This window comes from Synchiropus splendidus, chromosome 1 (assembly GCF_027744825.2).
Source record: "Synchiropus splendidus isolate RoL2022-P1 chromosome 1, RoL_Sspl_1.0, whole genome shotgun sequence".
NCBI classification, from domain to species: domain Eukaryota; kingdom Metazoa; phylum Chordata; class Actinopteri; order Syngnathiformes; family Callionymidae; genus Synchiropus; species Synchiropus splendidus.
Genome location: NC_071334.1, coordinates 1,935,423 through 1,949,603, shown reverse-complemented (window position 1 = coordinate 1,949,603; position 14,181 = coordinate 1,935,423). Strand labels below are relative to the sequence as shown.

Here is a 14,181-nt window from a genome sequence, read left to right as displayed (position 1 = left end):
AAGTAAAGTCATACGAAAAACAGGAAGAGATGTGCATGTCCGGTGAGTTGCTTCACAATAAAGGTAAACGACATCACATCGACAGGAATATACATCATAACTAAATGTGCTATGAGAACACACAATCCAACAGTCTCTGTGCCTCCCGCGGTTCTGAGCAGCCGCCTCGCCGTCATGGCTCAACCTGTTGATTTGGGTCCGCGAGCTGCACTGCGGCCACGTGCCTCCGCGCGGTTTTCATTATATTGACACTTATTTAAAGGTCATCACACAATATGCATCACACAAACAGTTTAAGTGGTGAATTCACATTTTCCCGTTTGTTTCAGCTCATAAAAAGGAAAGAAAGTGGTTTCACTGTCGCGGGGAAAGTCACGGTGATGTTTGCATTGCCCTTTAAGTATGTCCTCTCCGCCATAATAAACTCACAACTATTCAAAAATAAAGCATTGTTCACTGGGTGAACATGTGTTCGTCATGTGGAGGACAAATGCTCCTTCTCGACCACGACTCACCAACGACTCGACTACTGGATTATCAAATCAGTTGCTGACGTCTGAACGTGTCGGCGGGTCGTAAGTGAGTAGATGTGCGTTGATATACAGTCAAATATGGCACCGTACTACATGAAATATAGGGTGAGTGGGGGCTCAGCAAGAACCAGGAAAGTGCTCCAATGACGTCATGCGATTATGACCAAGAAAGTGCAGTGAATGAGAAACAGAGACAATAAGACACACTGTTTTTTTTCGCGTTTTCCTCCATTATTCTACTTTTACTATTTATGTATGTCGGCTATGAGTGCAACAACAACATGTATTTTGCAGACAAGACAAAGCTAGCTGGTGAACATATGGCAAAACTGTTTCTGCTGGAACTTTCATGCAGATCACGGCAACAACTAAGATCAAGGCTCAGCACTCCTCTGTCTCATTGTTGACTGAGGTGTGTGTGTGTCCCTGCAGGTGTCCAGCAGCTGCTGGTGATGAAAGAAGAAGAAGATGCTACTGAGCAGCAGGAGTGCAGCTCCAGTCTGGATCAGGAGGGACAAGAACCTCCTCTCATTAAAGAAGAACCAGAAGAAGAAGATCTAGACCAAATCAAAGAAGAGGCCACCCAGTTCTCCCTCACTCCTGTCCAGGTGAAGAGTGAAGATGATGGAGCAACCAGCAGCTGGACTCAACACATGAAGACAGAAGCTGATGGAGACACCTGTGGAGGAGCAGAAGCAGCCAGTGACTTGGATACACCTCTCCTCCCTGACCACCAGAGGTCGCCTTGTTCTGACTCTGACACTGATGACAGTGAGGACTGGAGAGAAGCCAGTGACACTCAATCAGGTTTGAAGTCTGTGGAGAACGCAAAGGTTCATGACTGTGGCAAGAAAGATGATCACGTATCAGTGATCTGCTCTAAATGTGGGAAGAAATGTTCTTCAAAATCTCGACTGAATCAACACATGGAATACTGCAGGGGACCTTTGACTTGTACAGTGTGTGGCAAACATTTTCAATGGCGACGTGATCTGAATCTTCACATGAGACTTCATACTGGAGAAAAACCTTTCAAATGCTCTCAGTGTGGTAAAACGTTCGCACAAAAACGTCGACTGGCAGGTCACACAAGAATTCACACTGGTGAAAAGCCTTTTATCTGCTCTCGATGTGGTAAATGTTATGTGCTGAGCCATTACCTGAAGAGGCACATGAAAAGTCACTCTGGCGAAAAACCTCACATCTGCTCTCACTGTGGTAAATGTTTTACCGTGCGCCAATCCCTGATAATACATTTGAGAATTCACACTGGAGAAAAACCTTACATATGCTCTCAGTGTGGTGAATGTTTCCCACAGCGAGGGACCCTTATTGCTCACATGAAAATTCATACTGCAGAAAATTCATTTAGTTGCTCTCAGTGCGGTAAATGTTTTATGAAGAGCCAAAGCCTGAAGAGACACATAAGTAGTCACACTGTAGAAAAACCATTCAGATGCTCTCAGTGTGGTAAAGATTACCTGCGGAACTGTTCCCTGATAAAACACATGAGGAGTCACACTGCAGACTAACCTTTGTACTGCTCTCACTGTGGCTTGTGTTCACAGAGCAGGAACTGAAGGACTCTCTTGAGAATTCATACTGGAGAAAATCCTCTCCTCTGCTGTCGTTGACCATGTTTACCTCACAGTTTCGAAAGCCATATGAAATCCTTCGTCTACCTTTGGGTGAGAATGTTTCTCGTGGTCCGAAAAATCTGCCTAGATATTCTAATTCAGGGGTTGAGTTCATCAGCTGGGTTTCCATCTCTTCATCGATCCCATGGTGATGTTTCTGGTCAAAAAGCCTTTCATGTGGCAGTGATGTGAACATTACCTTTAGTTTAGTTTATTTTGCTGCTCAGTTCTTTTGGAGTTTGATTGTGTTCTTACTGCCGTGTTTTTAAAATGCTAAATGAGCAAAGCTTCCGATCAGTTTTACACAAATTCGGGGTGGACTGAAAATCTCCTGTGTGTTTCTGTGTTTCTTAGATATTATAGTTGGCATTCTCCTGTATTTCTGTCTGTTGTTCTCACTTCTTGTATCAGTTTTAATGAAAATAAATACATTTAAAAATATATATATAGTTGCAGTTTATATGCTGCGTTGTGTTTTGTTGCTCTGGATTGTTGTTCTCAGGCGAGAAAGGGAGCAAAATGGCTCTTTGCAGTGGAAAGGTTTACCGACCTTTGCAATCCAACAATAAAACTGAATTCTGATTCAGCACAGCGTAGCAGTGGGCGAGAACGTGCGTCGCTGAGGTCGCGCGAGTATCTCCAAGGAAATGCAGTGACCGAGAAATGTAAGAGTGAGAATAAGAAGGATGAAGGGTGCGTAAGATGAGTTCAACCAAGGAACAAAAACAACATGACCACCAGTCCAATCAGGAGAAAGTGGTGTTTTGTTGATCCGTTTGTTTTGTCCACAAAGACATTTCGCAATGGGAGTACAACTCTTTTGGAAAGAGAAGTGACAGACACCCCGACTGTTTGTGGGGATCAGAGCAGCTCGAAAACGCTTCCAAATGTTAACGCTGTTTCATAATGTCAGCTCTCATTTCATCTCGTCGCAGCTGCATGTTTGAGTATAAGTATCACAGCGGGCGTTTGTGTGGATTTATCAAGAGCTGCTTCCACCAGAGGGCGCTAGCCGCGTCATGAAAAAGATTTTTGTCTGACTGGTAAGTCATTGGTTACATTCGTCTTCAGAAGTTCAAAGCACATTTCTTCAAAAACATGCTATAGAAGACATTTATTTCGCAAATATTTTGTGACTTTTGCTGTTGTAGTGTTGACACAACGGTTTGATTCTACTTTCTCACTCGTATTCATCCATTCTCGAAATGCATAAGCTTCATTTCCGGGCGGGGGCGGGACGTGACCCGGATGTTTGTGCTCTTGACTCCGCCCACTCCGCCATGTTCTTCTCCAGAACTCTGCAGCAGCTTCGTGCTCTTTGCTCGTGGATCCTCCGGCGGATGAGATGTTCTTCAGAGGTGGAAAGATTCATAAGTGACGATCATCTGCTGCCGAGTTTCCACCACATCTTCCTCTGCTGTGAAGGAGAGACGGAAGGAAGAGGATCCTGCTGCAGATGGAGACCCGCAGAGCAGGTGCACGCACACACGCGCGCACGCGCGCACGCACACACACACAGACACACGCACACGCACACACATCGACGACAGAGGCAGAAAGTAGAGGTGTTACATTATTCCGTGAAATTACTAAAAATATCATGCTTCCTTAGCACGTCAACACGCACATACGTCACGTCACGTCGCAGACGAGCAGTCATCCACCGTGCACACAGAACACACAGAACGAAATGACTAACATATATAAATGTTATAGCTATTTTCCCATGTATTTATTTATTTTTAAAGAGAAATAATGTGGTTTAACTCAACATGCAATATGAATGTCGGTGGTCATTTTTGCATTTCTCTCTAAGCATGTCCTCTCCACCATAATAAACTCACGACTATTCAAAAATAAGTCACAGACATTACCATTGTTCACTGGGTGAAAATGTGGAGGACAAACGCTCCTCCTGTTCCATAACTGGCGGGACCACGACTCGTCGGTTATCAAATCAGCCGCTGACGTCTGAAGCCGTTGACGCTTCGCGACACCGTCGCTCTCTTTTGTGTGTGGCTCCCAACTCTGTCTGAAGTCTGCAAACATTTCTCAATAGACTGCAAACACAAACGCGAGGTGCCCAGTGTGGAAACGTACCTCTCCTACAATGGCACCACCAACAAGCATCGACATTTGAAGCAAGTTCCAATGCACCGCGGTGAGAGAGAGAGCGTTAACTAGCAGCCAGGCCGGCCGGAAGTCCGTCGGTTTAACTTCATGGCTGCAGGTTCAGGGTTTGACGGACAGTTTCAAAGTTGCGCTTGAATACGCCGCTGGTGTCTGTCCAAGAGTTCACTGGTCCAAACCTTGTAAAACTTAAAATTCTGTTAGTGAAATGAGAGTGACGTTTGTGGAACTGCAGTTGCACCGTGTGTGGCTGGGGTGTATTTTTGAGATGTGTTTTGGTATTGGGACTTGTCAACAACAATCGTTTCCAATGGTCTGGTGTGTTCTCGTCTCAAGCCAAACACTGGAAAAACCCACCGCGGTCCAAAATGACATTGCCGATGTGCAAGCCTGCTGTGCAAAACAGCAGGTTCGAAGAAAATAAAAAAGGTGCAATGTCTTCACACGAAAAATACGCCTCTGATGTGCAAGGGCCATATAGTGGACTACGACTGTAACTCCTTTCATGGAAGCCTGTGTTAACATGAAGCTACCTCACGTTACCTGACATTATGGTAGCGAGAGCGCGGCGCTCCAGACATGACCAGCGGACTATGAGGAATGCTAACGCTTGTTTTTTACCATAAAAAACACAGAAAAAGAAGGAACTATATTCATTATTAGGTTACATACACGTGCTACTTCAGTTTCTGCCGAGGTGTCCATGTCGGCTGTGCCAACTGTTTCTAGTCTCTTTGTCTTCGCCAGGCTTTTAGCTAGGGGGACACCTGGGCATCCTCAGGCTGCCCTGAACTGCAAAACATGAAAAATGGCCGCCCTCCTCCATCCACAGCAGGACGCCCTAAATGTCCCATCATCCCATCAGCTGAGTAAAACTGCTGCCCAAGAGACTCCTGCATCTGAAAGTGTTACTGTGGCAACAGCTACTGAGTTCAACCTCTGTTAACCATTAGTTGACTCAGATGTTTGTTTTGATAAAAAGTTATTTTTGTTCAAATAGATGTTCAGAGCTTGTTTATTACAAAGCAAGTTGTAAAGTCAGTCGCTGCAATGTCGTGTCTGGTCGGGAATGGGCTAGGGGTGGGTCTTTGGACGCCCTGTTTCAAACGCCTAGCTAAAATCCTGGCCATCACTCGTAACAACACATTCAATCATTTCAATTCAGACACCAGCGGTCTCACTTTCATGAGCCCGGAAAACTCTCTGTGCTCCATCAAGTGCTGGAGCTTTAAAAGGCGTGTTTAACTTGAAGGCGCTTCCCAGCACGGCATTGTCCCGTGCATGTGCTGCAGGATGCTAACTTGACATGACAGACTGAAAGAAGCTCCACAGCAGACATGCTGCTGCTGAGTGAGCAGCCAGTAGGGAGGAGCGGGCGCATCACCACCAGCAGGGCTTCATCAGTGCGACGACTGTCACACGTGATCAGTTGTTGTGATCGGGAGTGACAGGTAGTGATTCACCGATCACGCTGAAACCGGCCGATCGTGATCGGTGACTGATCGATCAGAGCATCCCTACTGTCAACGCAATCAAACAAATTTGTTCGACTAAGAGCTCGGGTGGAGGAGAGCCCACCTGCCCCCACCAAACGTCGCATGCACGATGGATTCCTGGGAGAGGTGGAGGATCGTGTGCCTGTCGATCCTTTCTGTGGAGGACGTTGAAGACGTGTTAAGAATTAGATTTATGGACAGAACTGACTGCACTTTTGGCGAAGAACAACCTGGAAAATTCCAGCGTCAGCTTGACCCAAACAAATTGTTATCTTCATTGGCTCAAAGATAAAACTAAAGTCGCTCAGTTCTCCTGGAAGTTTTGCCCTCCTACCTTCCCATCGCCAACTCTTCATCCTCAATCTCAACTCCTTCATCGGACCCCACCGTGCCTCCGTCCCTGGGGGGTAGATAGGCGGGTTGGTGACTGCAGCCCTCGCCACAATCCCTGCTGTTCTGTTGTGTCTTTGATGTTGCTCATGTGCTTTTTTTTCCTAATCCCACGCTGTGTGCCCTTCACATGAGCCTACTTTGGGCGTTATTTGGGGGTTTATTTCTCCCCTTTTTCTTCCTTCCTGATGTCCACTGTTATGTCATTGTATGTCTACCGGACAGAAGTCATGATGTTTGTTGTTACTACTTGCGGTTCAATGACAATAAAGGCACCTGTCCATCCATCCGTTCACACTGGAAAAAAACCTTACATATGATCTCAGTGTGGTAAATGTTTTGCACTCTATGTTGTGTTAGGTTTTGTTGCTCCGGATCATTTTTCGTAGGTAAGAAAGGGGCCAAAATGGCTCTTTTGAGTGTAAAGGTTGCAATCAAACGCACAAAGCTTTTGTAGCGGTCTTGTTGCATCTGCAACAAAAGAGTAGAACAGGAGGAACTCATAATTTGTTTAGTCTCCGACAAGGCTGTGAGTTTCTGTGCAACTACTCAGAAATGATCTGAAATTGGTTCTGTTGAACTGAAACACTAAATAAGTGTAAATCTGAATTCTAATTCAGAGAAGTGTTGCAGTCAGCAACAACCAGAAACGTACCTCGATGACGTCACACAATTATCCTCAAGAAAGTTCATTGACCGAGAAGTGCAACAGTGACAGCGATACTTTTCTCAGTTTTTCCCTCCGTTATTATCCTGATACTATTTATGCATATCGGCTATGAGTACAACAACACCATGTATTTTGCAGATAAGACAAAGCTAGCAGACTGAAATATAGGAAAACTGTTTCTGCTGGAACATTCATGTAGATCACGGCAAAAAGAAAGATCAAGGCTCAGGACTCCTCTGTCTCATTCTTGTTGAGTGACTGGGGTGTGTGTGTCCCTGCAGGTGTCCAGCAGCTGCTGGTGGTGATGAAAGAAGAAGAAGATGCTGCTGAGCAGCAGGAGTGCAGCTCCAGTCTGGATCAGGAGGGACAAGAACCTCCTCTCATTAAAGAAGAACCAGAAGAAGAAGATCTAGACCAAATCAAAGAAGAGGCCACCCAGTTCTCCCTCACTCCTGTCCAGGTGAAGAGTGAAGATGATGGAGCAACCAGCAGCTGGACTCAACACATGAAGACAGAAGCTGATGGAGACACCTGTGGAGGAGCAGAAGCAGCCAGTGACTTGGATACACCACTCCTCCCTGACCACCAGAGGTCGCCTTGTTCTGACTCTGACACTGATGACAGTGAGGACTGGAGAGACACCAGAGACACTCAGTCAGTTTTGAAGATTCCAGAGGTTCACGTCAGTGAGAAGAAAGGTGATGATCACGAATCAGTGATCTGCTCTAAATGTGGGAAGAAATGTTCTTCAAAATCTCGACTGAATCAACACATGGAATACTGCAGGGGACCTTTGACTTGTTCAGTGTGTGGCAAACATTTTCAATGGCGACGTGATCTGAATCTTCACATGAGACTTCATACTGGAGAAACACCTTTCAGCTGCTCTCAGTGTGGTAAATGTTTTACGCAGAAAGGAAATCTAAAAATGCACATGAGAAGTCACACTGGAGAAAAACCTTTTGAATGCTCTCATTGTGGAAAATGTTTTGCACAGGGTCCTCAACTAACGGCTCACACAAGAATTCACACTGGAGAAAAACCTTACAGATGCTCTCAGTGTGGTCAATGTTTTGTGCTGAGCCATCACCTGAAGAGACACATGAGAATTCACACTGGAGAAAAACCTTACATCTGCCCTCAGTGTGGTAAATGTTTTGTGGAGCGCCAATCCATGAAGATACATTTGAGAAGTCACTCTGGAGAAAAACCTTACATATGCTCTCATTGTGGTAAATGTTTTACACAGAAAGGGACCCTCAGTACTCACTTCAAAATTCATACCAGACAAAATTCATTCAGTTGCTCTGAGTGTGGTAAATCTTTTATGCTGAGCCAAAGCCTGAAGAGACACATGAGATATCACAATGGAGAAAAACCTTACATCTGCTCTCAGTGTGGTAAAGGTTATGTGCTGAGCCATTACCTGAAGGTGCACATGAGAAGTCACACTGGAGAAAAACCTTACATTTGCTCTCATTGTGGGCGAGGTTTTTATGTGAACAGTCACCTGACGACACACATGAGAATTCACACTGGCGAAAATCCTTTCGTTTGCTCTCAGTGCGATAAAGCTTTTCCTCGGAACGATTCCCTGAAGATGCACATGAGCACGCACACCGGAGAAAAACCATTCAGATGCTCTCAGTGTGGTAAAGATTACATGCGGAACCGTTCCCTGAAGAAACACATGACGAGTCACGCTGCAGACTAACCTTTGTCCTGCTCTCACTGTCAGCCTTTTACCTAGAGGGGCGTCTGGGCGTCCTGGGGACATGCAAAGCATGGGCGCCGTGTTTTTTCAGCAGGGTGCCCTAGACTTCAGATTATTAGTGCCTGTATTATGCCCTGCACATAGTGCCATCACACTGGCTTCCATGGAAAGGGTGTCTCCACCGGGTGATTTGGCTGAATATGATGAAATTCGACGACTGTTGTTGTCCGGTACCCACCTCAGTCACCTCTCAGGGCCTCAAGAGTCAGGAGCAGAAAGAACTACAGAAGCAGTGGGATGCAAGCTTTGTTAAATGACATCAGAATTGCATCAACATCTGTAGCAGCACAGCGTCAAATCGTTTAATGTACACATTAAATAGAGACTGGATCGAGGGCAGTGTTCGTACCAGATACACATTATCGCACACATACAAGTCCGTATTTAGTGCTGTAGGCTGCTCGATTACTGGGAGTGTCATGTCTACTGAGGAGGGGGACATTAAGATGGTGAGGATGGTGAGCTTTGTCTACTCCTCAGAACCAGACCCTTGGGTCGCCATGGCATGAACTTTAGGAAACGCCGGACATGACACCCATGGGGAGCCATCTCTAAAATGGGAAACTTGGCTGAACATTCTGTTTGCACCAACATGAGTGTCACCCCTGAACTGACCAAATCCAGCATGAGTGGATGTCTGTCCAACAATCTGCTGACACTGGGAAGAGAGTTACCATTAAACTAACCATTGCGTAGGTCCCTAACCTACATATTCCCGCCTTTGTGGGTTGTAAATGATGTGAGACTATACTGAATGTATACTTGGTGAATATGAGTGCTGAAGCAATATTTTTGAAATAAAGTGGAACCTGAACACAGACACAGATTTGAAACACATGGTTATGCAATAATCCGACAATGTATTTTCATGGGGTTTTTTTCTCCCTGGAAGTTGGTGCTTTTTCATTTGCTCACCCCATTTTTGGATGCAATATAATGGACATTGAACAATGACAAAAACTGAATAAATGTGAATATTGTTGTTTGAATATGAATGCATTCTGGTCGACCATTCAAATCACACGAGTAACTTCATAAGGAAACCTAAACAAATCATGATCATCATGTGATCATAATGACACCTCATTCCTCACGTGTCTGGAGTATCTTCTGAGTCCTCCATGTCATCAGGTGTCGAGTACAGCTCTGGTTTGTCAGTCACCACCAGGCTTCATGTTGTGACTGCTACTTGTTCGCCACAACGTCCTTGTCATGGATACGATGCGACATGGAAGAAAAATAACTATCATTGCAGCACACACATATATATAAGTATATATATATATATATATATATATATATATATATTTATATATTTATATATAAGTATATATATATATATATGTGGAAATTGTCGTTGCTTAAGTGATTTGCTGAGGCCTTATCCTCATCTTCAAAAGTTAAAAGTAGATTTACTCGAAGATATCCTTAAATGCAGTAATAAACATTTAGCTTTGGGATATTTAGTGATTGTTATTGGCCTAGTGTTCATGGTGTACAGTTTGATGGCGGAGTCTCTCACTTATTTATTCATGCTTGACGTGCAAAGGATCATTTCCGGGTGAGGGCGGGACGTGACCCCGATGTTTATGCGCTTGACTCCGCCCACTCCGCCATGTTTTATTTTCTCTGCCGCAGCTTCGTGCTCTTTGCTCGTGGATCCTCCAGCGGATGAGATGTTCTTCAGAGGTGGAAAGATTCATAAGTGACGATCATCTGCTGCCGAGTTTCCACCACATCTTCCTCTGCTGTGAAGGAGAGACGGAAGGAAGAGGATCCTGCTGCAGATGGAGACCCGGAGAGCAGGTGCACACACACACGCACGCACGCGCACACACGGCGTGAACTTGTCTGCTGCTGGAGTTCGTTGACAAGCGACGGTCATCAACAAGTCCATCAGATGTTACTGTTGTGCAGCCTGACAGTACTCGGCAGAAAGGAGCGTCGAAATCGCTCCGTGGTGCAGCGAGGGCGGATCAGCCTGCGTCTGACGGAGCCGCCCAGTGCCGTCAGTGCCGTCCTGGAGGAGGTGAGACAGGAGCACCAGGTCGCTCCACCGACTCCTAGTTAGCACAGAATGCTAACAGCTCATCCCGAGTGTAGAAGCGAAGGTGTTTTGGTCCACAGTGCCCAGTTGAGTCCAGCAGAAAGACTACACACGTTCACCAAACCACCAGAAACCTCGGGAGACAGGAGCTGCTGAAACAGGCTGCCACACGCCACAGCGCCTTTGCCCTACTTAATGCGGTCGTCTTGTGTTTCCCTGACCTTCTGGGTGGGGATGCAGCGATCTCGAGCCTGGTGTCGACCCGATCCAGCCTCTTAAGGGTGGTATTACGGTGGCATCTGTGGAACAAATGCCGGGAACCGATCCTGACATTCCAACTCGGAGTTGAGTGCTCATGTTGACGCCACACGCGGAGCCCGCCACAATGACAAGACGGCAGCCGCGAGCAGCCGACACAGCGTCGCTGCACTCGCTTTCAGTTCCCCCTGAAGCTGAGCAGCGGTTCTGCTGCTGACATCGCTCAGGACCAGTTGACCCGCATCGATTCGGACTCCACCACACAATCGTGGCTCACTATTGGTCGCGCATTTGAATGAAGGCGAGCAGCAGCTGCTGCCGCTGCGGGTGCGTGTTGAGCAACGCGCTTCGTCCAGCGATTGACTATGAGTTAAATAAGAGACGCGACACAGGTTTGGATATGATCACGTGTCTCTGTGCTCTTCGGCTCCGATCCGCGCATCGTCAATTCAAATCATCGCCGAGTGTCTGGATGCCACTGTTAAACACACACGTATACATCGTCAAGCACGCGCCTCAAACTGCGATAACAAAGGTGAAGTCCTCCTGAATCTCTGCATGCTGCTTCGTCTGGGTCTGTGTTTCTTTGGAGCGGGTCTTCAGTGAGTCGCTCAGTCTCTCGGGTGGATCTGATCAAACTGTTGAGAGGTTCTTGTCACCAAAGCACGATTCAAACTGCCATCACGAAGTGCAGTCATCCACAAATGTGAAGAAAAGCTTTCTTCGTCCCAGATGTCCAACAGTTTGGAGCGTGGCACGTGACGGTCGGAACGTGTCGGAGAAGGTGGTAGATATGGGCTCATGCTCCAATTTCAGTGGTGCCACAGTTACTCTGAAAAAAGGAAACTGCTGATGACTCCCCCCAAAAAGTAACGGAGTTACTTTACTGATTGCTTGAATGTAAAAGTTACAAGTTCCATTTGGCAGCGACCACAGCTCTCATTGCCTGAACCATATCTTTGATGTCGGTTTTGAGGTTGGACTTCATGGGGCTCCAGTGTTTTTTTTTAGCACCATCTCAGTTCTATGAATGTACAGCCAATGTTTTGCTTTGACACTCATAAAAAGCAACCACAATGAAAGACAAAACAAAGCGATATATTGTCATTTATATATTAAAATGTAGGGAATGCCCCATTGTTTTTCATTATTATTTTGCTTTTTTTAACTACAAGGCAGATGTTGACGTCTCAGCGTGTCACGCCTCCTGTTGGCCACCTGTAGTTGCACTGAAGTGGCTGCTGTGACTCGCCTCTACGCTATGTCACGCCGGAGCATCATTTTATTTCTGACTTTCAAGAGGAAATCAGTACATCACACAGCATCGTTTCTTCCTGCACCAAAGAAGAAATAGTCTATAAAAGTCTAAAAATCTATCATAAGTGTCGTTTAACTTGAACTATCAAGAGGATTAAAAAACTGGGACATAGTTTTGAGTCCCCACTTTCGACACATTTGCCAAGCTACTTTATTTCGCTCTCTTTAACCGGTGAATCTGCGCCTTGGTGGAGCCTGCAGGGTTAATACTGCAGACGCTAACTCAAAGTAGAGGCGTTGTGTTTTCAGCTAGAAACGCGCATCTCTCTCCTCACGCCTCTGTTATTTACTGCCCTGTAGCCGGCAGCTTGCTTTTATACTTTTACTTTTATAATAGTAACGTCTAGATTATTCATTACTGAAGAAGCTTGTGATAGACGAGTAAAGCGTTACTAAGTGACACATTACTGGCATCACTGTCCAATTTCACTTGTAAAGCAAGACGTGATGAACAACGTCATATGATATCCTCCAATTGGGTCGAAATGGACTGGACTCCGGACGCCGCCCCATGTTTAGTTGGGTGTCGAGTGACGGGCCACTGGACTGAGTCATGAAGGCCGCATATGGCCAGGGGGCCGTGAGTTTGAAACCCCTGTGGTAAACACTATGTTTAACTAAGTGCCAAGTTTGCAACACTTGAAGTCATTTTCGCCTTTGACTGAAAGCGGGACCAGTGTCAATCCTCAGCATGGAGAGAAGGTTAATACTGTAACACTGGTCTCGGATGGGTATTGGTACCCAGAACCCAGGTATCGGATTGGGACCATGAAAGTTGGATCGGTGCATCCCTGATTTAAATAACAGTTTTTATCCTGGCCCTGCTAAGAACTCAAGATTTCCTCCCCATATGAACTATTGAGGAGGTGCACCAATGATCAAACATATGAAAACAAAGTGCATGTTTTGTTGGAAATACACGTCCCGTGTACCTCCACGCGTCCGTTCACTCGTGAGAATCACTACCAAGAATCCAACAAGTTAGATCCAAGATTTAGTCCCTGACAGAGGAGTCTAATACATGAGCAGAAATCTGGCTCAGCAACTACGCCTGACTGAGCCTCAGCAGAGGTCCAGTAGAGCGACAAAAAGCTATCTGAGGTCTTGACCCTTTATACACTAAAGTTTCTCCACGTGGGCTCCGTCCTCGTCCGATTGGTCCTCCGCTGTTGACGCCAGTCCCGGTCGCTGGCTCCCTCGTAACCATGGCAACGACCACAAGGCATGCTCCCCCGATCCGGACCCAGGTGGCTCTTATCAGGACCAGCTCCTTCCAGCCTCCTCCGTCTGACCTTGGACCTTCCAATGAGTTCCAATGTTCCAACACTCAGTCACACTCCCTCATCCAGCATTCCTGCATCTGTAAATAACTGCTTTATCAGTAGCACAAACAATGAACAATATTCACACTGTAGAATAAATGCACTATTCCCATTAGTTTCCACTTTGTTTTAATGTGTTTGATTGCCTGAGATTTCAAACAACAAACCGGCGACACATAACACATCATGGAGGTGGAGTTGAACATGGTTTTCAGCATTTTATTCACTGAAAAATGGAGAAAGAAACATCATAATGACTGATGTCAATTCAGGTCGCACATCCTGGCTGGACATATGAAGAGAGTGTGTGCATTGGAGCTATTTACATCTCATGATGAAATGCTAGCATTTTCACTGTCACCAAAATGTTCCTCTCCCTGGCCTCCATCACAGGCAACTCCAGTAAAATGCTATTTGTGAGTGACTGGTGTGTGTGTGTCCCTGCAGGTGTCCAGCAGCTGCTGGTGATGAAAGAAGAAGAAGAAGATGCTACTGAGCAGCAGGAGTGCAGCTCCAGTCTGGATCAGCAGGGACAAGAACCTCCTCTCATTAAAGAAGAACCAGAAGAAGATCTAGACCAAATCAAAGAAGAGGCCACCCAGTTCTC

General features: G+C 45.9%; 2 protein-coding genes across 2 annotated transcripts; both read left to right on the top strand.

The window, feature by feature from the left end:
- The first annotated feature begins 1,289 nt into the window (after positions 1-1,289).
- On the top strand, positions 1,290-2,530 carry LOC128752828 (gastrula zinc finger protein XlCGF7.1-like). Its single transcript, XM_053854486.1, has one exon. The coding sequence runs from the start codon at positions 1,460-1,462 to the stop codon at positions 2,063-2,065; it is 606 nt and encodes a 201-aa protein (XP_053710461.1). The 5' UTR covers positions 1,290-1,459; the 3' UTR covers positions 2,066-2,530.
- A 4,646-nt stretch (positions 2,531-7,176) lies between these two features.
- LOC128752688 (oocyte zinc finger protein XlCOF6.1-like) lies at positions 7,177-9,562 on the top strand. Its single transcript, XM_053854172.1, has one exon. It carries the CDS (start codon positions 7,362-7,364, stop codon positions 8,568-8,570), a length of 1,209 nt encoding a protein of 402 aa, XP_053710147.1. The 5' UTR covers positions 7,177-7,361; the 3' UTR covers positions 8,571-9,562.
- The last annotated feature ends 4,619 nt before the right edge of the window (positions 9,563-14,181 follow it).

Excerpts from the sequence above, each read along its gene's own strand:
- LOC128752828 (XM_053854486.1), top strand. The coding sequence starts at position 1,460 with ATGGAATACTGCAGGGGACCTTTGACTTGTACAGTGTGTGGCAAACAT.
- LOC128752688 (XM_053854172.1), top strand. The coding sequence starts at position 7,362 with ATGAAGACAGAAGCTGATGGAGACACCTGTGGAGGAGCAGAAGCAGCC.